Raw genomic sequence first — 25790 nt, 5'->3', positions numbered from 1 at the left:
TGAGAAGGCCTTGTGGTTTTCTTTACTCCTGGTCGCCAAGGCATTCTACAAGTACGTGAAGAGCAAGAGGATAAGACATAAGAGAGTAGGACCAACCAAGTGTGACAGTGGAAAAGTGTATATGGAACTGGAGGAGATGGCAGAAGTACTTAATAAATATTTTGCTTCAGTATTCACTGCGGAAAAGGATCTTGGCGATTGAAGGGATGACTTACAGCAGATTGAAAAGCTTGAGCATATAGAGATTAAGAAAGAGGCTGGAGCTTTTGGAAAGCATCAAGTTGGATAAGTCTCTGGGACTGGGCGAGATGTACCCCCAACTACTGTGGGAGGCGAGGGAGGAGATTGCTGAGCCTCTAGCAATGATTTTTGCATCATCAATGGGGATGGGAGAGGTCCCGGAAGATTGGAGGGTTGCAGACACCTTATTCAAGAAAGTGAGTAGAGATAGCCCAGGAAATTATAGACCACTGAGTCTTACTTTATTGGTTGGTAAGTTGATGGAAAAGATCTTGAGAGGCAGGATTTATGAACATTTGGAGAGGCATAATATGATTAGGAATAGTCAGCATGGCATTCTCAAAAGCAGATCATGCCTTACGAGCCTGATTGAATTTTTTGAGGATGTGACTAAGCACATAGATGAAGGTAGAGCAGTAGATGTAGTGTATCTGGATTTCAGCAAGGCATTTGATAAGGTACCCCAAGGCTTATTGAGAAAGTAAGGAAGCATGGGAAGCATGGGATCCATGGGGATCTTGCTTTGTGGATCCAGAATTGGCTTGCCAACAGAAGGCAAAGAGTGGTTGTAGACGGGTCATAGAAACATAGAAACATAGAAAATAGGTGCAGGAGTAGGCCATTCGGCCCTTTGAGCCTGCACCGCCATTTATTATGATCATGGCTGATCATCCAACTCAGAACCCAGCCTTCCCTCCATACCCCCTGACCCCTGTAGCCACAAGGGCCATATCTAACTTCCTTTTAAACATAGCTAATGAACTGGCCTCAACAGTTTGCTGTGGCAGAGAATTCCACAGATTCACCACTCTCTGTGTGAAGAAGTTTTTCCTAACCTCGGTCCTAAAAGGCTTCCCCTCTATCCTCAAACTGTGACCCCTCGTTCTAGACCTCCCCAACATCGGGAACAATCTTCCTGCATCTAGCCTGTCCAATCCCTTTAGGATCTTATACGTTTCAATCAGATCCCCCCTCAATCTTCTAAATTCCAACGAGTACAAGCCCAGTTCATCCAGTCTTTCTTCATATGAAAGACCTGCCATCCCAGGAATCAATCTGGTGAACCTTCTTTGTACTCCCTCTATGGCAAAGATGTCTTTCCTCAGATTAGGGGACCAAAACTGCACACAATACTCCAGGTGTGGTCTCACCAAGGCCTTGTACAACTGCAGTAGTACCTCCCTGCTCCTGTACTCGAATCCTCTCGCTATAAATGCCAGCATACCGTTCGCCTTTTTCACCGCCTGCTGTACCTGCATGCCCACTTTCAATGACTGGTGTATAATGACACCCAGGTCTCGTTGCACCTCCCCTTTTCCTAATCGGCCACCATTCAGATAATAATCTGTTTTCCTATTTTTGCCACCAAAGTGGATAACTTCACATTTATCCACATTAAATTGCATCTGCCATGAGTTTGCCCACTCACCCAACCTATCCAAGTCACCCTGCATCCTCTTAGCATCCTCCTCACTGCTAACACTGCCACCCAGCTTCGTCATATTCTACATGGAGGTCATTCACCAGTGGTGTGCCTCAGGGATGTGCTCTGGGACCCTTTCTCTTTGTGATTTTTTTTATTATAAATGACCTGGATGAGGAAGTGGAAGGATGGGTTAGTAAATGTGCTGATGACACAAAGGTTGGGGGGTGTTGTGGATAGTGTGGAGGCCTGTTAGAGGTTGCAGCGGGACATCAATAGGATGCAAAACTGGGCTGAGAAGTGGCAGATGGACTTCAACCCAGGTAAGTATGAGGTGGTTCATTTTGGTAGGTCTTGCGAAACCATGGATCTGCGCCTGGAAAGCCTTCACTCTCCAGGGCGCAGACCTGGGGAAGGTTGTATGGAAGACCAGCAGTTGCCCATGCTGCAAGTCCCCCTCTCCACGACACTGATGTTGTCCAAGGGAAGGGGATTAGGACCCATACAGCTTGGCACCAGTGCCGTCGCAGAGCAATGTGTGATTAAGTGCCTTGCTCAGGGACACAACACGTTGCCTCGGCTGGGGCTCGAACTCACGACCTTCAGGTTGCTAGTCAAATATGATGGCAGAATATAGTGTTAATGGTAAGACTCTTGGCAGTGTGGAGGATCAGAGGGTTCTTGGGGTCTGAGTCCATAGGACACTCAAAGCAGCTGTGCAGGTTGACTGCGTGGTTAAGAAGGCATACGGTGCATTGGCCTTCATAAAGTGTGGGTTTAAGTTTAAGAGCCAAGAGGTAAAGTTGCAGCTATATAGGACCCTGGTCAGACCCCCCTTGGGAGTACTGTGCTCAGTTCTGGTCACCTCACTACAGGAAGGATGTGGAAACTATAGAAAGGTTGCAGAGGAGATTTGCAAGGATGTTGCCTGAATTGGGGAGCTTGCCTTACGAGAATATGTTGAGTGAACTTGGCCTTTTCTCCTTGGAGTGACGGAAGATGAGAGGTGACCTGATAGAAGTGTATAAGATAATGAGAGGCGTTGATCATGGATAGTCAGAGGCTTTTTCTCAGGGCTGAAATGGCTAACACGGGAGGGCACAATTTTAAGGTGCTTGGAAGTAGGTTCAGAGGAGACGTCAGAGGTATGTTTTTTACGCAGAGATTGGTGAGTTCATGGAATAGGCTGCCAGCAACGGTGGTGGAGGTGGATATGATAGGGTCTTTTAAGAGACTCCTGGTTAGGTACATGGAGCTTAGAAAAATAGAGGGCTATGGGTAACCCTAGGTAATTTCTAAAGTAAGTACATGTTCAGCACAGCATTGTGGGCCGAAGGGCCTGAATTGTGCTGTAGGTTTTCTATGTTTCTAAGTGGCTGCCCCATAAGAAACTAACCTTCTGATGTAGGATTGGATCCTAAATGCTGATTGGGAATCTAACCTAATACCTCTTCCCGGTGACTAAACCTGCTATAACCAGCCAGCTCCATCAGGATGAATGAAGCAAAAGAATTTTGGGAGTGGACAAGGGATTTGACAAACTATCACAGGGTAGCAGTGAAGGACCTGAGCGAGGAGGAAACTGTTCCCAGGGATATCTTGATTAAAAAAGGTGCTGTTGGAGTGCTGGAAGTTTGAGGCAAAGAACAACCACTGCCTCCAGTACTTCCTGTGTATGTTGCCTTCAAGTACACAGTGGGATGGCAGAAGGTGCTAGAGGACTTTTGGGAGATGGGGAATGAGGCTTCACTGTTACTGAAAGTGCAGCTACTCTTCACCCCACCTTTCTCTCCCAATAGCAGTGTATAATAATTGTAAATGTCCAACCCACGTGTGCTTTTTGTGGATGCTGTCACCTAACTGGCCTGTTAATTAATATCGAGGGAGAAGGAAGCTGTATGGATACCAAGAACCTTTCCACAGACCATCTCCACAGGAAATGCCCACAACATGCCTGTACCTATGCCGTGGACCAGAAGGGCTCCCTGCTCCCATTTCCTGCCATTGCAGGTGCCCCAGCAGAGTCAGAGCTTATAGTGTTACGAGAATACACATAAAATTAAGATGTTTGCTGGCCTGGGTTAGCATCAGTGACATCAGCAAGTGGTCTGCCACCTGCCCTCAGGGGAAGGAGAGATAAGGAACAATGGAGCAGCGTCTGGAGATGTGTAATGAAGGGACTGGGGAGAGAGAGCTGTCTGGAGCGGCTCCCCCCTTTGAACCTTGAACTGTTTGAAGTGATGGACAGGCGATACCCCAGCAGGGGGATGAAAAGGGACAGGTTCGCTAGGGCAGGACACACACGCCACCCGAGGTAACGAGACCCTGGAAGCGGTACGCTTCTCTCGAGTCGGTGGGAAGTACCAGACAACGCACAGGGTGGAAAGGTACGATCAGCGGGAACCCGGTGTGTGTCCGCCCTTGCTTGGGTGCCGGGTTCACTGCAGAGGATCGACCGCATCTGGAGGAGGGGTCACAGTTGGTGACCTCAGGTGACATCACCAGGGACCCGCCCAAAAGCTGCTTGTGAGCAATCTTGCCGGTCTGTGAGTGAAGCCGTGTCTGAATGATCAGTTGTTCCTGTTCTCTCTCCCCCCACGTTGTCCATCGCCATGGCAACGATTACTGCGAACTGAACTACTAAACTGGACTGAACTTTGAGTCACTTTGAAATTTGGTCATTTACCCCTAGACAACGATAGAGCTTGATTGATGCTGTTATCTTAATTCTGTGCACATGTGTGTTTATCATCGCTGAACTGTTGCATTTATTATCCTTTCGATTACTGTGTTGCTTGTTTCTTTAATAAAACTTTCTTAGTTCTAGTAATCCAGACTCCAACTGAGTGATCCATTTCTGCTGGTTTGGCAACCCAGTTACGGGGTACGTAACAATAGACAAATATAGGCAAGAGAGAAATGAAGCCTGCTGCCACCACCCAGCTCCAGGAAGCTAGGAGCCTCACAGAAGTCATCAGTTCACCAGCTTCTAGAAACCAGGAATGACACAAGGTCGAGTGCATCTCTACTCAGGGAGATTAGTTGTATAGAGGCCATTGGACTCCAGTTTTGGGAGTGGTAGCAGCACAGGAGACACCAATCAGCCAGTTCTGGGAGACTGGGAACAGCACAGCATCTGACACACCCCAGCTCTGATAGAGGATATAGAACAAATAGAGCCAGAAATTGGAATTTAATACAGGCAAGTGTGAGTGTTGCACTTTGGGAGGACACATCAGGGGAGGACTTGGACAGTGAGCGGTAAAGCACTGCGGAGACAGAGGAATCTGGGAATATAAATCCATAATTCCTTGAAAGTGGCATCACAGGTAGGTAGGGTCGTAAAGAAAGCCTTTGGAACATTGGCATTCATAAATCAAACTATTGAGTACAGGAGTTGGGATGAATGCAGTCCATTATCTGTACTAGGTGTCTGCACTGATTTTGTTAATTGCATACACTGGATAAATTCATCTGTCAGTAACTATTAGGAATGAATACACAATTTTTTAGTATTGTGTTATTGGTAGCATCCTGATTTTCTGTATTTCATTTAAACATTTTTTATACTTTTTTTCCATCAAACTTCAGCTATTTGTGGCAGCCACTTAATTGGGCCAAAATATACTGACTCCAATTAACCTGAATCCACTGTATTTATAAAATGTTGATAATTATCTGACACATGAGCTGAATGGATTGCAGGTTAAAAAGCAATGTTCTGTTACCTTATTCGTAACTTGTATCATTATTGATTATCTTTTAAAATTCCATGAGAATTTAATGTTGAATATCTTGTGACAGAATTTGAAGTAAACCTATATACTCAAACAACAGGAATTCTGCAGATGCTGGAAATTCAAGCAACACACATCAAAGTTGCTGGTGAATGCAGCAGGCCAGGCAGCATCTCTAGGAAGAGGTGCAGTCGACGTTTCAGGCCGAGACCCTTCGTCAGGACTAACTGACTTCTCTAACTTCCGCTAATGCCCCACCTCCCCCTCGTGCCCCATCTGTTACTTATTTTTATACACACATTCTTTCTCTCACTCTCCTTTTTCTCCCTCTGTCCCTCTGAATATACCCCTTGCCCATCCTCTGGGTCCCCCCCCCCTTGTCTTTCTTCCCGGACCTCCTGTCCCATGATCCTCTCGTATCCCTTTTGCCTATCACCTGTCCAGCTCTTGGCTCCATCCCTCCCCCTCCTGTCTTCTCCTATCATTTTGGATCTCCCCCTCCCCCTCCAACTTTCAAATCCCTTACTCACTCTTCCTTCAGTTAGTCCTGACGAAGGGTCTTGGCCTGAAACGTCGACTGCACCTCTTCCTAGAGATGCTGCCTGGCCTGCTGTGTTCATCAGCAACTTTTATGTGTGTTGCTTAAACCTATATACTTTTTTTTTAATGTTGGTATCCTATCTATCCTTGTGTAGAAAATGTACATTGAAGACCTTTATAACTTTTTAATTTACCACTTTTTATATGGCCACTGATCTGCACCAACTAGCTGTTGCAGTGCTAGATATGGTAGGTCAGAAGTTAAATTAAATTTCTTGTAGAATACGGAAGAATCATTCCTTGAGGCAATTGTGCCAAAAAAGAAAAAAAATAAACTGAGGTTCATGGGTTCATTATCCAATCAGAAATATAGTGGAGGGGAAGAAGCTATTCTTGAAACATTCAGTGTGTGTCTTCAGACTCCTGTACCACCACCTTGATGGCAGGAATGAGAAGAGGGCATGTCCTGGGTGATGGGGATCCTTAATGATGGATGCTGCCCTTTGGGGGCATTGCCTTTTGAAAGTGTCCTCGATGCAGGGGAGGTTTGTGCCCATGATGGGGCAGGCTGAGTTTACAACTTTCTGCAGCTGTTTCCAATCCTGTGCAGTGGCCCCCTATGTACCAGGCAGTGATGCAACCAGTTATTACACTTTCCACAGTACATCTGTAGAAATTTGTAAGTTTCTTCGGTGACATACCAAGTCTTCTCAAACTCCAAATGAAATACAGCCGCCATTGTACATTCTTTGTAATTGCATTGGTATTTTGGGCCCAGGATAGATCCTCAGAGATGTTGATACCCAGGACCCTTTTCACTTCTGATCACTCAGTGAGAACTCGTGTATGTTTCCTCAATTTCTCGAAGGCCACAGTCATTTTATTAGTCTTGCTGACGTTGAGTGCAAGGTTTTTGCAACACCACTCAGCCAGCTGATCTGTTTCACTCCTGTCTACACCTCGTCACCATCTGAAATTCTGCCAACAATAGTTGTCATCAAGTTTATAGGTGGTGTTTGAACTGTGCCTAGCCACAAAATCGTCAGTGTAAGCGAGATTAGAGCAGTGGACTAAGCACACATCTTTGAGGTACGCCAGTATTGATCCTCAGTGAGGAGGAGATGTTATTTCTGATCTGCACAGTATCCTTCGGCTGAAGAGTTGAGGATCCATTTCCAGAGGGAGATGCAGATACCCAGATTTTGGGGGTTGTTGATTGGAACTGAGGGTATGATTGTGTTGAATGCAGAGCTGTAGTCAATAAAACAGCAGTCTGATGTGGATATTACTATTGACCAGGTGATCCAAGGCTGAGTGGAGAGGCAGTGAGGTTGCATCCACTGTGGTCCTATTGTGGCAATAGACAAATTGTAGCAGGTCCAGATTCTTGCTTAGGCAGGAGTTGATTCTTGCCATGACCAACCTTCAAAACACTTCATCACAGTAGATGTGAATGCCACTGGGTGAGCTGCTCACCCAACTCTTCTTGGGCACTGGTATGATTATCACCCTTTTAAAGCAGGTGTTAGAACCAATGAGAGATTGAAGATGTCTCACCCGTTGGTTGGCACAGGTTATTAGTGCCCTACCAGGTACACCATCAGGGCCCAGCATCTTGGCGAGTTCACCCCCTTAAAAGATGTTCAGAAGTTGGCCTCCAAGACGGAGCTCACATGGTGACCTAAGTGCTGCAGGGATTTGCATAGGTGTTGTTTTATTCTTCCTTTCAAAGTGTGCGTAAAAGGCATTGAGCTCACTTGGGAGTGAAGCATCTCAGCCATTCATAATCCTGAAGAGGGGTCTCGGCCCGAAATGTTAAATGTTTACTCTTTCCACAGGTGCTGCCTGGCTTGCTGAGTTCTTCCAGCATTTTATATGTGTTGCTTGAATTTCCAGCAACTGCAGATTTTCTCTTGTCAGCCATTCATAATGTTAGGTGTGCTTTTTTTTAAAGGAAGTAATGGACTGCAAACTCTGCCAGTGCTGACATGCACCCGATTACATCTCTAACCTCAATTGGAATTGTTTTTTTCGCCCTTAAAATAGACCTCCTGTAGGTCGTACTTGGACTTGTATAGTTCTGGAGCACTGGTCTTGAATACCACAGATCTAGCCCTCAGCAGACTACGTATCTTTTTGGTTCATTCATGGGTTTTGATTTGGGTATGTCTGGTATGTTCATGAATGCATGCTCTCATCCACACAGACCTTAAAGTTGCTGACAACTGTGAAGTATTCATTCAGAATCAAAGATGAGTCCTTGAATATTGTCCAGTCCACCAACTCAAAGCAGCCCTGTATGCATTTCCCCACCTACCTTAATCATAACTTCTTGGTCTTCACCACTGGTGGTGTGGTCTTTAGTCTCTGCCTATCCACTGAGAGTAGAGGTACAGCGAGGTGATCGGACTTTCCAAAGTGTCGACGTGGGATGGGGCAGTAAGCATTGATGGTGGTATAACAGTGGTTCTAGTGGTTGATAATCTGTTTTGGGTGGCATAACCTGCAGTAAGAAAGAGGAAAGCTTTGTCTTAAATGAGTCAGAATGTTTAGCACCATCTCTATTTGTGGGAGAGAAAATAAGTTCATAACGAATTGTGTTGTTACCACCAAAATGTCACTTTGGCCAAAAACAAAAATTATCTTAATTCCAAAGTTATTTCCATCTGCAGTACAGTTTTCTATAATTGTCCTTGTTGATGTAAACCACACTAAAGTTGTATTTTCATTAAGTCCAAACAACAGGAATTCTGCAGATGCTGGAAATTCAAGCAACATACATCAAAGTTGCTGGTGAACGCAGCAGGCCAGGCAGCATCTATAGGAAGAAGCGCAGTCGACGTTTCAGGCCGAGACCCTTCGTCTCAGTTAGTCCTGACGAAGGGTCTCGGCCTGAAACGTCGACTGCGCTTCTTCCTATAGATGCTGCCTGGCCTGCTGCGTTCACCAGCAACTTTGATGTATGTTGCTTTTCATTAAGTCGTTGTGTTTTATCATTATAATACAGGTTAGATAGCTGCATGTTGCACATTGATGTCTGTGTCCAAATCACATTCCCAATTATCTTCCATTTTTCATTTTGTTTTGCTGTCACATAGAAAAGATTATTATAAGTAGAGGAAAAATAAACTTTTCAGGTACTCTACTGGTGTGTAATTTAGTTGGATGAGTATCTGAAAAGTTTATTTGTTCTGTTTACTGTCATGAGTGATTCCTACTCCTGAATTTAATACTCACAGTAGATCAGTGAAAAGCTTTTATATTAATTGAGATGATCAGATGTATCCAGGTATTTCAGAATTGATATTTTTTTCTGTACATGTCGATCTTGTGCACTTTGTCATAAGCTGATGTCAGACTCTTGATTTTAATATGTATAACCAAAGCCAGGATTACTTAACCAATCATTTTGTAAACACTTGTTTCCTTAAAGTTAATGTACTTTCTTAAGGTGCTTAATATATAGAAACACAGTTTATGACTAGCAAACTGTTAATTCCTAAACCTTCCTGGATTGTCTAAATGCTTGGTTACACTTTGTGACGCATTTAGAAATTCTGAATGTAATCTGTACGGTGTCATTTAGTTGGAAGAAAATTGAATTCTGATATCTTGTGACTTGGTTATTTATGAAATTTTAATAAATTTTAGTGAGAAGGAACCATTAAGAACAAATAGATTTGTATAATTGATTTTAATTTTGAAGATTTTAAAAACTATGAAGTTCTCTTCATCCTTTTATGTCACTCCCTCCCTCCACAAAAAAGTAAGGTACCCTTTCTTTGTCATACTGCAACTAGCTATAAATTTTTGACTGTTATACTAACTTGTTCCAGTAAATTCACTTTAAAATTGTACATTTGCTCAGCACATAATCTTAATTTCACAAGTGCTTAAAAGTTGCCTTGTCATTTTAAATTGAGTACAGTTCAATTCCACCTGCTGTATAATGAGTTACTTTGTAGATCTTATCGTAATAATCTTGCTTTTATTTTGTGAAAGCAATAATGTAGAACATCAAGCAGTAGTAACTAGATTGCTCTGTTTATTCTGAAAGTGAGTCCATTTGAACATTAAACAAGATCTCTAAAGCTCCACCTACATTCTTGTTAAGGTATGCTGTGAAAAGATTAATAGGCTTTTTGTATTTGTCTGCTCAAGCATGTACAGCCTGACTCCCTAACTCTTGGATAAAAGTGGGATTAATTAATCTGTGGTGACTGAGTCATATGATGATCCACTAAAACTTAATGGTTGGAAACGCGTGTGTTGTCTCGGTCTGCTGTCAGTATTGTACCAGCAGAAATTTGATCAAAATGGCCAAAGCTCGTACAGACAAAAAGTTAGGTGAGCAGTTTATTCCACGTTCTAACACTTCAGTCAGAGTTGGGTTCTGACAAGAGAGCAAAAACTGTAAAATTGAATTTTTGATCTATCTTGCAGTTTTGGAAAGCAACTTGATTTTTTTTAAGCTTAATTCTTCTGGTGGTTTCATTAATGTTACTGATTTTACTTTTCCAGTTGATGCTGACGAGATTAAACGGCTAGGAAAGCGATTTAAGAAACTGGATTTGGACAATTCTGGCTCACTAAGCGTTGAGGAATTTATGTCTCTGCCAGAGTTGCAACAGAATCCACTAGTACAGCGAGTCATAGATATATTTGACACAGATGGAAATGGTGAAGTTGACTTTAAAGGTAAGGTTTTCAGCAATTAGTATATTTTGGATAATTTATTGGGCACAGTGTAGATGGACAAAATGTTAATTGTTCTGGCACACTTGTATATTTTACAAGTATGTAAAATTACCTTCAGTGGTATATTACATATCTTCAGTTCTCAGTTTTCAAACTAAAACATGATTGGGTTATTAATGCATCTTTTTTAACTTTTTATCCCAGGAATTAACAGATACTGAACAAATCTTGAATACTGTCAACTAATCCTGTTGCACATAGTTGCACTGCTGGATGGACTTCCAGAATGAATTTTAATTAGTTTAAACAATATGCTGCCAGGAACTTGGGCTTGTAGCGCTCAATAGCACTGAAATTTTACTTTAAAAAATGAATGTTGCTCATATCAAACAAAGATCTGCTATATTTCAGATGATTGGATAATCTGATTAAATAGCAGTGAAGATGAGAATTATTTAATCTGATTGTTACGTGGAGGATTTACCGCGAATTTTCTAAAAGATAAATGATAGATTTTCAGAATCGGGAATTGGTGGGCTGCTAAGCAAAATTTTGTCCCCTCTTCAGACGAACAAAATACAAAGTTGTCTTTAAGATGCTATTATTAAAAATAAAACTTGTATTTAGACCTGATATTTAAAAGGGGTTATGTAAATCAACTAATACTTTTTATTGGATAGATAAATTTTGGTCATACTTGGATCGAAGAAGTTAATCATACTAGCCTTAAATTGAAATTTGAGTGCTTTTTCACCAGTCATCAAATTTGATGGTCGACCAGCTCAATTAAGGAGAGTTTTGACATATGCTGAGAAACTTGTACAGATTAGTATTCTGTGATTCATTTAAACAATTTTCCATGCAGTCCTAAGAGTAAGAAGCCTTTTTTTTTCCTGACCTTGTAATTTGTCAATTACACAATAGCTGTAAGTTTCTACCTTTATGATTTCCCTGGTTTAAGGGTGTGATGTAGTATTTTGTTTAAATGTTGATTGAATATTAATAGCTGGAATTTCACTTTTGCTTCAAAAGTTGGTTTTAAGAGAAAGACATTTAATTTGAATTGCCTTGGGAAATTTTGAATGTTGTTTCTACCTCTTAATGGGACTGAACTCCAGATGTCTTGTGGTCCATGAATTTAGTTTTGTTTGTAGATTGATCTGGCAACTAAGTGTAACCAGGTTGCATTGGTCTTAAGCTGGTTTCATCTCCCATTGAGCCATATGAGGTATTTAGCAGTAATTCCCTGAGTCCTTGAATGGATTTGGTTGAAGGTAATGTGAAGTGCCACCTCTCATAAAAATAGCTCAATAATCGGAGCTTATTGCAATAAAGGAGACTGCACATTTCATGGGCGAATGTATAAAGGTTGGATTGATTAAGAAATCCAGGAAAACTGGCATTATTGATGTAATTGAAACTGGGGATCCTAACTTTCAGATTTTGCTTTTAAATACCATTTGAAGATGTCAGTAAAGTCTCTCAAATTCTTACATTAATGTGGGAAAGAAATGATTGTCTATTGTCTATTATCATATGTAAAAGTTGATTATTTCTCCATGTTTGTCTAATCATGGCATTTTCTTTGTGTTCCAAATGCTACCGTGTAGTATCTGTTTTTATTGCTTTTATTTGTTGGCACATTCTTTTGCTTTCTTTTACCTAATTTGTAATTTTAGGATGAGGAAGTACTTGCTGGAAGTCACATCAACAGTCTGTGCAGCCTGATATCACCTAATTGATATCTTGGATTTAAAATCGATAAATATTATCCATTTTAACTTTTAAAGCTGTATAATTTCTTTGAATTTAAGACGAATAGGTGACAAGCCACTTTTTGCTTACAGGATAGATTAGTATCTAGTTTTTTTTTAATCAGGCCACATGTTTAGTCTGCAAAAATAATTTTAAGTAAAATGATCTTGTCCATGAATTGAGCTGACTCTTCTGATCTATTGTTAGTGCTAGGTTTACTTTGCAGGCCCCCCCCCCCCTCCTCCCAGTATCTATTATTGTACTGGATCTTAGCTTGTGGTAGCAACTTCTACACTACTGCATATGCTGCCCCATGGTTGCACTGGTGAATTTTAATAGTCAATGGGACATTGCAAACTTCTCTTGCCTGCCCAGCTCCCTGCGCTTCATGGATCTTATAAATCAAGTGAATTACATAGACCAAGTTTTCTCACATGGTATTTCATTTTCTTTAACCTAGCCACCTGGTTACTATTAGTAATAAGATCTTCTGCTTGCAATTGAAGCCTTGGATTCTATGGATGTTTCAGAGTGCACCCATTCTTTCTTGTCTCACTACCACTAGATCAGCGGTCCCCAACCACCGGGCTGCAAAGCATGTGCTACCGGGCCGTGAGGAAATGATATGAGTCAGCTGCACCTTTCCTCATTCCCTGTCACACACTGTTGATCTTGAACATAGGGTTGCCAACTGCTGGGACATCCGATATATTAGGCTAAATTGGCTTGTCCCATATTTCCCCTGCTAAGGTAGAACATTCCTATGAAACCTTTTGTGCCAAAACCTTTCATGAAGCGAAGAAGCAATTGCCATTAATTTATATGGGAAAAATTTTTGAGCGTTCCCAGACCCAAAAAATAACCTAAACAAATCATACCAAATAACACACAAAACTGAAGATAAATAACACTAACATATAGTAAAAGCAGGAATGATATGATAAATACACAGCCTATATAAAGTAGAAATAATGTATGTACAGTATAGTCCGGAATATGAAGGCAAAACCGATTGGTGGGGGAAAAAAATTGGCACGTACGCGCATGCACACACAGGTGCCTGCGCAAGGCTTCATGGTCATGGTAGTCAGTCCTGGGGTAAAGTGTCCCGGGATTTAACTGCTGCTTTTGTCCCTTTTTTGGGAGTGAGAAAGTTGGCAACCCTAACTGTAAAAGACATGTTGAGGTGAGTTTAACCCCACTTGAACACCCCCCACCCCCCCGGTCCGCAAGAATATTGTCAATATTAAACCGGTCTGCGGTGCAGAAAAGTTTGGGGACCCCTGCACTAGATGAATGCTGTCCCATTGTTTTCAGGATATTTACTCTCTAAGATCTGGGGTCTATCAAAGTTCAACCAGTTCCATTCTGAAAATAAGGCTCAGAGGTAGCTTCTTTGAAATCTTATCTCATGAACATTGTTTCAGTTAAGTTGCCACATGTTAGCTTTTCAAAACAATTCTTAATTTTCAAAGTAAGTCAAAAAGTAAGTGGAAAGGTTCATATTATTAAGGTTATGTATTCAGAATTCAACTCAGAGATTCGTTCTCACCAGATTGCCATGAAATAAAGATAAATAATGGAAGGCATTGAAAGAAAAGACGTCAAACCCCCCCCCCCACCCAGACAAAAAAGAAATAGAAGCAAAAACTCTCAAACCCCGAATCTCTCCCTTGCACAAAAGCTAATAGATCACCCATGTGGAAAATGACAGCTAGAACATCAAACCCCAAACCCCTAACCCCCTCCCTTGCAAAAAAAACTAATATGTTACCCATGAGGGGGGGAAAAAGCAACAATAACATCAAATCCCCAACTGCCTCTTCACATACAAAAAAGTTAACAGATCACCCACAGAGAAGAGCATCAGATCCCAAGTCCCCAACTCCTCCCTCAGAGAAAAGCTAACATATTGCCCACCCGGAAAACAGAAACAAGGGCATTCCCAATATCTAAACCCCCAACCCGTCAATTGGCAACAAGAGAGAAAACACAAGGAGACCAATATGAACTACAGTATTAGAGAGCGACTGCTGACTCGTGGCCTTCCCTTGATGTTTCAATCTTCCTCGATGCGTTGATTGGTGAGAAATGGAGTCGATCATGGCCCTACGCCCTGTCTCTGGTCTTCTCAAAATCAATTTTGTTATAAAAGTACATATTTGTCACCAAATGCTACCCTGAGGTTCATTTTTTGCAGGCATTCACAGAACAAAAAAGACTGACAAGTTGTGCAAATACAGAAAGTAATACTAACTAACTAACTAACTACACAAATTGTACAGTCCTTGAAAATGAGTCCAAAGGCTGAGTTCAATGATCAATTCAGTGTTCTGGTGAGATGTCCATGCTGGTTCAGTAGCCAAATGGTTGAAGGATAATAACTTAAACCAGGTGGTATAGGACCTGAGGCTTCTGCACCTCCTTTCTGGTGGTAGCAGCAAGAAGAGAGAATGGCCTGGATGGTAGGGGGCCTTGATGCTGCTTTCTTGTGGCACTACTCTCCAGTTGTGCTCAATGGTGACGAGGACTTTCCCTGTGACGGATTGGTCTGTATCCACCACTTCATGTAGGCTTTTCTATTCTTAGGCATTGGTATTTCCATACCAGACCATGATGCAACCAGTCAGGATACTCTCCACTGTGCATCTACAGAAGTTTTAGATGACGTGCTGAATCTGCACAAAGTCCTAAGGAAGTAGAGGCGCTGCCACGCCTGCTTTGAAATGGCATTTACATGCTGGTCCCAGGAAGGATCCTCTGTTATGATAACACCAGGAATTTAAAGTTACTGACCCTCTCCACCTTCAATCCCCAATGAGTACTGGCTCATGGACCCCCAATTTCTTACCCATGTGGTCAATAATCAGCTCTTTGCTTTTGCTGACGTTGAGTGAGAGATTGTTGTGGCACTATTCAACCAGCCTTTCAATCTCCCTCCCATATGTCTGGTCAAATACTGGAAAATGCTCTTCCAATTAAATTGATATTATCTCTTTGAGAATCTTCAGAGACCTTCACAGACCATTGGTTATCCTTGGGCATGGCTTGTTTAAACTGGAAACATTAAGTTTTCTATCCAGAGATGATTGCTTTTAACCCTTTGCATGTTACCTTTGTTTTATTTCTCTTCTCAATTTTATACGTACATGTAATATATTTTCTTTAAATATATTAAGTCCATTGGAAAATTTATTTTTCATTTTTTAATGGTTTGCAGGATATAAAGTTGCTGTTATTCTGTGAAACATTTAAAAAACTGTTGATAAACATTGGTGGGTGTTTACTAGAGTCACATGCACAAATCTAGAAAATCTGCTAGACTGGAACACCAAAGACGGTGAATTTCATCAGTGATGTCTTCCTTTGAGCAAAGCTGAAGTGGATTAATGAATCCAGTTACTGTTGGAAATGCAGGGCTTGGATCAGTACAAAATCCAGTTCAAATCATTCACTGCTTTGGATTACCAGATCTTTTGATGTCAGGAAATTTCTCCATAATTGAACAAAATCTGAGATCATTTAGAACAAGCTGGGAGATAAATCTATCAATGTATTGGTATTTGTGCATATTTTGTCTGTGGACCAAAGGACATTAGGCCAGTCAGGTTGACAAATTTGAGAGCATGTATGCAAGGTTACAGTTGTCGATTATGCATATCGAGGATTGGGCATGAAGTTGGAACAAGGCAGGTACTCTAGTGCAAGCTCAGGTGAAGATGACACCTTGTTCAAATTTAAGACTGGGTTAGGAACACTTCCCACCTTGACCAGGCTGTTGGTTTGAGGATAGCCATTAATGTAGAGTTATCATCTAATACATTAGATTTGGTCAGACTAGAATTAGAGATCTGAGGTGAAGTATTAAGGGGAATCTGATAGGGTATTCAGGGGTACTGGTGTGGAATGAGCTGCTAGCAGAGGGGGTAGATGCGAGTACATTTGTAACATTTAAAAGAAGTTTGTCTAGGTACATGGATAAGAGGGGTATGTATGGCTAGGGTCTGAGTGCAGGTAGATAGGGTTAAGTAGAAAACTAGGCCAGTATGGACTTGATGTGCCACAGGACCTGTTTCTAGGCTGTAGGACTCTATCATTGACATTGGCAACCCTGCAGGTAATTGATCTGCTTCAGGTAGGTCTGAGATGGACTTGATGAAATTCCAGTGTTTTTTTAAATCTTTCTAACTAAACTCAAAAATAGTCTATGTATGAATTAGATTGTCCACATTAGTATTTGAATTGTAGATGTCATAATGGGTTGTAGCATGTGCTAGTAATAAACCATTGCACTAGCTGCTGATCTTGGTAAAAATGACTAAACTGGATCTGCTGGTGTTGATGTTATTTGAAGCTGACTCAATCCTTTGCAGTAGCAGGACCTTGAATGATATAATGATATCAAGTGGTGGCCAGAACACACCTACCATTGAACAGAAACAAAATCTTGTGGGGGTGCAGATTTTTCCCCATTAATAGTATTAACCAACATCAAAAATGGCTGTGGTATTTGTAACATGCAAAGCTATTAGAAATCATTGATAGAATGAAGAAAATTTTATTACAAAAAAATTAACCAAATTAATTACAAGATATAAATTACCTTGTACTTGCCCAGTTTTCTCTTAACTCTTCCTCTTTATTTAACTGAATGTAGGTGTTTAGATATGGAATTGTGTTGGATTGTGGGGAGAAACCATAGCACCTAGAGGAAATTCTGGTGTACAAATTCTTTACAGTCAGCAGCGGAATTGAACCGAGTCACTGTACTGTAATACTGTTATGCTAACAGCAGTGCTACCATACTGCCTCCATGTAACTTGCTGGAGGATCAGCAGGTAGGCAGATTCTTCACTTCAAATGGCAAAAAGCAGCAAGTTTTACATTCTGCTGCTGAACAATATTTGGAGACTAAAGACAGCTTGTTCAGTAAATGATCAGCTAAAAGTGTCCAACAAATTTATGCTTTTTGTTTTCTACAGGAATTAGAAGCTTGACACATGCAGGCAGGTCAACATGGAATTGTCTGTTTTTCCCAGCAAGTTTTGGCCCAGCGGGAGTTGATTACTCAAACATATAGAGGGATTATCATTTACAATTTCCCCAAGTGTTAGATTTTGACATGTTTTTGAATATTTAGTCAAACTTTTTGAATATACATTCTTAATTGACTATCATTGGAGACTCTGAATGAAAGAAAGCATAGTTCTCCCTCTCTTAAAATTAAAAAAACAATATGTTCATTAAAAGTTTAAATACATACAGCAGATTGAAAAAATTAAATGAAGGAAAAGGAGGAATTTAGTGTTTGGGGGCTTTTAGTGATTTCTGCACTGTTTTTGAGTTAATGTAATTGATTCTTAAACAAGTAGCTTGCTTTTTTGTTTTATGCTACAGTAAGTTTCCTCTTGAACCTATTGGCAGTGTTAAATTTATAACTAAACAAAGTGCTGGTCTGAAGCCTCCCTTTTGGATGCTGGGTTCTATGATCATAAAGTTTTACTGTATAGTACTGCTTTGGTTATTAACCAGTTTAAATAACATTATAAGTGATCAGCCAACTCAGATACAACTAGCTGTTTTGTAATCATTTCTTGCAGAATTTATTGAAGGGGTCTCCCAATTTAGTGTTAAAGGTGACAAAGAACAGAAATTGCGATGTAAGTATATTCGTAATTTATTTTATAATTGTGCTAAACATTATTTGATGTTCACTTTGATTACCTTTATTAGTGCTTGAAAAATTGCTACAATTAATTTTATCCTCAACTTGAGCTTGACCTTTGTTTATTAAGAAGTAGTTTTTGCCCTATCAGGTTATGGATTCAGGCCAATTTCAGAGGCACAACAATTCTACTCTGCCACCAGTAATACCAGTGGAGTATTACATGATTGGATATGCCTTCATTCAGAATTGGTCTCAGTGGATGAATGGATCCTGTGGTACTAATTAAACAAAAGTGTTTACCTGGCCAGGTTTCATCCTTCGCCAACATTACAAAGGAAACATGTCCTGCTCATTTATTTATTTTCCCCTTTGGGAATTTGTTGTTCATTCATTACAACAGTAACAGTACTTCAGAAGAGGTTGATATGGTCTAAGAAACATAGGGACACATTTGTCCTCAGTCTTGTTTCGCCATTTAGGGGTAAATTGTTCGCAGGTTGATTAGCATCTGCGAACAGTTCGAGCTAGCGTCGGGGGCCAGGGTCAACCGCACGAAGAGCGAAGCCATGCTCTTCAGCAACTGGCCCGACCGATCCAGCGTCCCCTTCACCATCAGGTCTGACCACATGAAGGTGTTGGGGATCTGGTTCGGAGGGGCTGAGGCATGCAACAAGAACTGACAGGAGCGGACTGCCAAGGTGAAACAGAAACCGGCACTGTGGGGAGGGCGCTCCCTGTCGATAACGGGCAAGAACCTGGTCATCAGATGTGAGGTGCTCTCAGGGCTGCTGTACTTGGCGCAAATGTGGCCCGTCCCCCGCTCCTACAGCTTGGAAATCACCCGAGCTGCCTTCAGATTCGTCTAGGGATCCAAGATGGAGCAGGTGAGATGGACCGTCATGCACAAGTCCCTGGACAGTGGGGGCAAGAATGTCCCCAATGTCGCCCTCACCCTGCTGGCCAGCTTCGTATGTGGCTGCATCAGGTTGTGTGTAGAACCCAGGTATGTGGGCACCAAATACCACTATGTGCCCAGGTTCTACCTGTTGCCCTGGCTACGAAGGATGGGTCTGGCCCCACTCCCGCGCAGCACCCAGTCAGCTGGTCATTGCCGGCATACCTGTCCTACGTAGCAAAGTTCTTCCAGGAGAACGCCTTTGACCACGGGGCCATCAGGCAGTGGTCGACACGTAATGTCCTGCAGGCACTGCAGGAGAAGGACGTGATGGACACAGTGGGGTGGTTCCCTGAGCAGACCGTCCAGTTCATCTGGCAAAATGCCTCATCGCCAGATCTCACCAACAGGCACAAAGACCTCGCCTGGCTGGCGGTGAGAGGGGCCCTCCCAGTCAGAGCCCTCCTGTACGCCCGGAATGTCGTCTCCACACCCCACTGCCCACGGGAGGACTGCAGTGAGGAGGAATCTGTGACCCACCTCTTTGCACACTGTCAGTTCGCAAAGAGGGTGTGGAGGAGGTTGGACGGGCTAGTGTCACGTTTCATCCCCAGCAGCTGCGTAACAGAGGACTCTCTGATCTACGGGCTATTCCCGGGGACGCACACGGAGACAAACATCCGGTGCTGCTGGCAGATCATCAACTCGGTGAAAGACGCTCTTTGGTCGGCCCAAAACTTGATGATCAACCAGCACATGGAGATGTCCGTGGCAGAATGCTGCCGACTGGCACATTCTCAGCTGCAGGAGTACGTGCTGAGGGACGCACTGAAACTCGGTGCAGCCACCGCAAGGGCCCGGTGGGGAAGGACCACGGTATAGGTTTCTTCACCCGCAGGAGTGTGAGGGGTCGGGTGGCGGGGAGTATACCCCTCAACAATGATGTGGTAAGGTGAACAACTGGAGTGCCAAGTGGGTGGCCATAAATATAGATATGTACTGACTTTAATGGAAACGTATGTAAAGGATGGAAAGTTATTGAATGTTTTATTGTATATATTTATTTTTGAATAAAGTGTATTTTGAAATTTAAAAAAATTTGCAATCTCATTCTAACTGCTAGTTTATATTCCATATCCCTTTATATCATATGTTTAAAAATTACATTTTAAAATTTATAAATGCCCTGCTATTAGGAGTGGTTAATGGAAAAGTTTTCAAACTTCTGCTACTATTTATGAATAGAAATATTTCACATTGGTTGGACCCAGCTCCAGTCTGAAAGATCAGGCTCTGACTTTTGTTGTTTCCGTAGTTCTGGACTCCTGGACTATTTGGAATAACTCCTCTCCAACCTGTTAGTCCAATTATCTGTTATTTTATCTAGAATTTCGTGTAGTCCTTGTAATAAAACCTTTGGAATTTCAGGCATGATTTAAGGCATGGTGCACTACTTTCAAACTAGGGTTAGAAATAAACGCTTGTTAGTACTGGCACAGTTTTTATTTGACTCAAAGATAAAAAGCTTAATTGAGATGTTGGCCTTTAATTGTTTTTCTGCATCAATCGGTGAAATATTTAAAAATCAAGTGGTCTCTTTTCTACTGTTATTTTCTACCTTTCATTAAAGCTTTATGCTATCCTTTTGATCCAAAGTGCATGACTTGCATTTGATTACAGTGGTAGCCATTTACTAACATTGTATCAAATCAAAACTTTATTAGTGTCTCTGTAATGTTTTATCTATTCTGCTTACTATCTAGTAATCCATTGTGGTTTTTTTTAATCCACCTAAGTCACTTATAAATCCAGTGAAGAGTTGCAACTCCAACAGTTTCTCTTACGGCCACCATTGATAACCTTTTGTATTTGAAAAAGCCTCCACTAATGCTTTCTTTTGTTTATTTTCCCAGCTAATTCAGTAATTTGCTATGTTTTTTTTAGCATAAATTTTAACTAACCATCTCTTATGAAGGAGGTCCAGAATAAATGTTTTCAATATAGGTTCCCTTCTCCACCATTTTAACTGCCACTTACAAAATTTGTTTCAAATGTATTTAAAAATAAATTCTGTTTTTGCTTTTTACTTTAATCATTTTGTGATATAATGAAATGTGACTTTAAGTCCCTACTAGTTTTAAAATTGTGAAGGATATGAACTTTTAGTATCTATTACTTTAATACTTGTAGCTGTGGTTCCCCTGCTAGTCCTTTATATCTGTGTACTAGTTTTATTAATTTTGAATTGTATTTGGGGCAAAGGCAAATATTTTTGAAAAATTTTAAAATGAAGCCAGAATATCAGAAGCTTCCCACTTTTTAATCCAACAGCTATTGCATAATATCTTTCTTTTCATCAGTTGCTTTCCGCATCTATGACATGGATAAGGATGGCTACATCTCTAATGGAGAGCTTTTCCAGGTGCTGAAAATGATGGTTGGGAACAATCTAAAGGACACTCAGCTACAGCAAATTGTAGACAAAACCATAATTAATGCAGATAAAGATGGAGATGGAAGAATATCCTTTGAAGAGTTTTGTGCAGTAAGTTGATCTATTTTACTTCCAACAAGAACATAATTTTGCTAAGGTCTATTAACAGAGTAACACTTAATTCAGTCTAGTTTTTCATCCATTTGTTAGTGATGTAAAGATATTTTTTTAATTTTTTAGATTTTAATCATGTGTGAAAGATCTTATAAACAGAACATTGAAGTGTTTCTACTTTTAATGAGTGTTTCTACTAAAAATTATTATTAATGACCTTTGAATTGTAAGTGTCTTTTGAGAATTGGTTTAACTACATTGAGATAGCTTTGGCTTTATTGGCTGTGTATATTTGCCCCTAATTAGCTCACTTCCTATAACCATATAACAATTACAGCACAGAAATAGGCCATCTTAGTCCCACCAACCTGCACTCAGCCCATAACCCTCCATTCCTTTCCTGTCCATATAACTGTCCAATTTAACTTTAAACGACAACATCAAACCTGCCTCAACCACTTCTGCTGGAAGCTCGTTCTACACAGCTACCACTCTCTGAGTAAAGAAGTTCCCCCTCATGTTACCCCTAAAATTTTGCCCTTTAACTCTCAACTCATGTCCTCTTGTTTGAATCTCCCCCACTCTCAATGGAAAAAGCCTATCTACGTCAACTCTATCCCCCTCATAATTTTAAATACCTCTATCAAGCCCCCCCCCTCAACCTTCTACGTTCCAAAGAATAAAGACCCAACTTGTTCAGCCTTTCTCTGTAACTTAGGTGATGAAACCCAGGTAACATTCTAGTAAATCTTCTCTGTACTCTATTTTGTTGACATCTTTCCTATAATTCGCTGACCAAAGCTGTACACAATACTCCAAATTTGGCCTTACCAATGCCTTGTACAATTTCAACATTACATCCCAACTCCTATACTCAATGCTCTGATTCATAAAGGCCAGCATACCAAAAGCTTTCTTCACCACCCTCACATGAGATTCCACCTTCAGGGAACTATGCACTGTTATTCCTGGATCCCTCTGTTCTACTGCATTCTTCAATGCCCTACCATTTACCATGTATGTCCTATTTTGATTTGCCCTATCAAAATGTAGCACTTCACATTTATCAGCATTAAACTCCATCTGCCATCTTTCAGCCCACTCTTCTAACTGGCCTAAATCTCTCTGCAAGCTTTGAAAACCTACTTCATTATCCACAACTCCACCTATCTTAGTATCATCTGCATACTTATATGGCATACTTTTTCAGCACCTTTGCTACTGGAAAATGCAACTGGGACAGACATTTGCAATCATTTATATTAACTCTATTGGGCTGTTAAAACACTATATCTGTCTTCCTATGTCACCACTTAGTGGAAACGATGTATTTGTACCTTTTAAGCACCATTATTTCCAGCTGATATAATTTGCAAATATTGCTAATTGTATGATATGCATGAAATAAAATTAAGATTATTGAGCATTTTGGGAATATTTGTTTTAGGCTCATTAAAATCTTGATTTTGTTTTGAGTGCACAGATCCTTATTTGTGATTGCATTTCTATTGCATTTGTATATAATTAAATATCATGTGATGCAAGTCCAAGGGTACCATCAATCTGAAAGAAGGCAGTTCACAAGAATGATCCATGTTTAACATTTAAGTTGTGTCTGGCTCTGGGCCTGTATTCGATGGAGTTTGGATGGATGAGGTGGGGTGGGGGAGAATCTCATTGTGACCTACTGAATACTGGAAGACCTGGATACAGTGGATGTGGAGAGAACGTTTCCAGTAGTAGGGGAGTCTAGGATCCAAGGGTTTACCTTCAGAATAAAGGGGCGTCTCCAAATGAGGAGGAATTTCTTCAACCGCAGAATGTTGAATCGGTCAGAGGATGGTGGGAGGCCAAGTCATTGGGTGTATTTAAAAATAAGATTGGTAGGATCTTGATTGCTGAAGGAGTTAAGGGTTATGTGGATGTGGAAATCTGGGGTTGGAAAAATACTCAGCCATAATTGAATAGCAGAGCAGACTGGATGGGCTGAATGATCTAATTTTGCTCCCATAGCTTGTGATAAAAATACAGAAAAAATTTGGTTTCATAATAGAAATTATGGTACTTATGAGGCAGAAGATAATAGCATTTGGCCCACTAAATCTGTAAGTTTTTGTCCCATTGTTCTGCTGTTCTTTAGTCCTATATTTTTCCTTCAGCTGCGTGTATTTCCCTGTATGATATCATGCCTATTCATCCTACTTTGTACACCTCTATCTTCCATCTAGGATGCTGTCTTTTTTAAGTTTTGGATTCTGAGAAGCCCAACCTTGTCTTTACTTATTATACTTCTAATTTTTTCGATGTCTTGATGTAAGAGATGTATTAGTTATTAAATCTGGCAGTTTTATAACCAAAAAGTTAGGGGATGGGGAAATTAGACCATAAACCACAAGACATCGAAGCAGAACTGGCCCATCAAGTGTATCTGCCATTCAATCAAAGCTGATATATTTTCCCCCTCAACTCCATTCTCCTTGCTTCCCTTACTAATCAAGAGCCTATCAACCTCTGCTTTGGGTGTCATAGTAGAGTAAAGCTATTACAGTGCCTGTAGTTTGGGTTCAATTCTGCTCTTCACTGTAGGGAGTTTGTACATTCTTCTCGTGAATGTGGCTTCCTCTGGGTGCTCTGGTTTCCTTTCACATTCCAAAGATGTATCGGTTAGTAAGTTAGTTGGTCACATGATATAATAGGGCAGCGTGGGTTCATTGGGTCAGAAGGGTCTGTAACTGCTAAATGTATATAAATATACCCAACAAATTGGCCTCTACAGCTGTCTGTGATAATGACTTTCACCATCCTCTGGCTAAAGAAATTCCTCCTCCCCTGTTGTAAAGGGGCACCTTTCTATTTTTTGTGCTGTTGGAGGCCAGAACCTCTGTACAGTTATGAGGACTGGGAGAATATTTTCTGCAGCACTCTGGTTTCCCAGAGAGGACTATAATTACCAGATTTACCTTTGCACCCTTGTAAACCTACAACATTTGCCTTTTTTCTATCCTCTGGCATCTTAAACTTTTTTTATTTTAATGTTATATGTGTGTCACTTAAAAGCTTTATCTTCTAGCATTATCACAAGTGGTTGTGTTTTCTATATTGTATTCACTATTGATGGCCATCATTACATGTACTTTTCCATCCAGGTTGTAGGAGGCCTAGACATCCACAAAAAGATGGTGGTTGATGTGTGACCTCTTCAAGACTCCACCCAACACTTCTGCTTTCTTCTCCATTTCTGAAGATCTGCCCAAAATGTCCAGCAATGCTTTGTGTATTTAATGGAAGTATTTTCTCTGTGAAGCCACTTTTTCCAACATGAGCCTCATGAAGCCAACTAAGTGTTATTGAACTGCAATTCTCTCAATAACCTAGTGTAGCACTTTAAAATCTGAAGGACAGCTGAAAAGGAGCATCTCAGTGTGGTGAAGGGGCAGGGGTTGGATTTTTATTTATTTCATTCTCATCTTTTATAAGGAAGTATATCTAGAGCTTTGTAAATGTATAAGTAGTAAGTTGGGCTTCAATAAACGATGCAGAGACTTGATTTAAAATAAAGTAGTCTACGAAGTGCCAAGCATGGATTACACAACCCATTTTAAAATATCTTTATCATTGTTTTTATTTGGCTCCCCATTATGTATTTCATTTCATAATAGATTATAAACTTGAATAGTTAATTCTTGTGAGCAGAGTTTACTTTTGTTTTAGTATATTGACTTAATGTAAACATCTTTTCTGAATACAATTTACATATTAATGTTCCATATTTTAATTTCTTTTTTAGGGACTTAAAGCTAGTTCATCTTTCAGTAATTCCTCTAGCATAATGTAGATGGCAGGAATGATTAAGTGGCAGATCTTTATATTGATATGGTAATTTGGTGAGGATTATCAAGTAGACATTTAACCACAGTTGGTATTTTTGCTGTTAAATTGATTAAACAGTTCAGTTTGCAAGGAAACTTAAGAGAACAGCATAACCTCCAACATCTTCTGTCATAATGCAGTTCGTTGTACCATGGATTGAAAGTTGTTTTAAGCTTGCTTTCAGATGGATGCCTTTCTCAGATTGAATTTCTGCTTATTGTCATCCATTTACAATCTTGAGTTTTAGTATGTTTGTGAGGAATGAGCTGTTTCTATTTTTTTTGTAAAGTAAACAAAACTTGCAACAATTAGCTACTTAACCTGGTCTGTTCATTTAATAAGATGTCTGTTGGGATAAAGGGGGGGGGGGGACTAGTTTATTTTCTTCGCAAAGATTGTTCAAGCGCCTCTGTACT

General features: G+C 40.7%; 1 protein-coding gene across 1 annotated transcript in view; it reads left to right on the top strand.

Moving 5' to 3' along the window:
* The window catches only part of LOC134350637 (calcineurin subunit B type 1), a 73842-nt gene extending 48069 nt beyond the window's left edge, over nucleotides 1-25773 (top strand). Inside the window, exons 3-6 of the mRNA XM_063056122.1 lie at nucleotides 10462-10638; nucleotides 17994-18053; nucleotides 21317-21501; nucleotides 24651-25773. Coding sequence (XP_062912192.1) covers nucleotides 10462-10638; nucleotides 17994-18053; nucleotides 21317-21501; nucleotides 24651-24698 — 470 coding nt within the window. The 3' untranslated portion in view covers nucleotides 24699-25773. The remainder of the gene's footprint in view (nucleotides 1-10461; nucleotides 10639-17993; nucleotides 18054-21316; nucleotides 21502-24650) is intronic.
* The last annotated feature ends 17 nt before the right edge of the window (nucleotides 25774-25790 follow it).

Source organism: Mobula hypostoma, chromosome 8 (assembly GCF_963921235.1).
Source record: "Mobula hypostoma chromosome 8, sMobHyp1.1, whole genome shotgun sequence".
NCBI lineage: Eukaryota > Metazoa > Chordata > Chondrichthyes > Myliobatiformes > Myliobatidae > Mobula > Mobula hypostoma.
The sequence above is the reverse complement of the archived record's forward strand: the minus strand, read 5'-3'. Positions and strand labels throughout refer to the sequence as shown.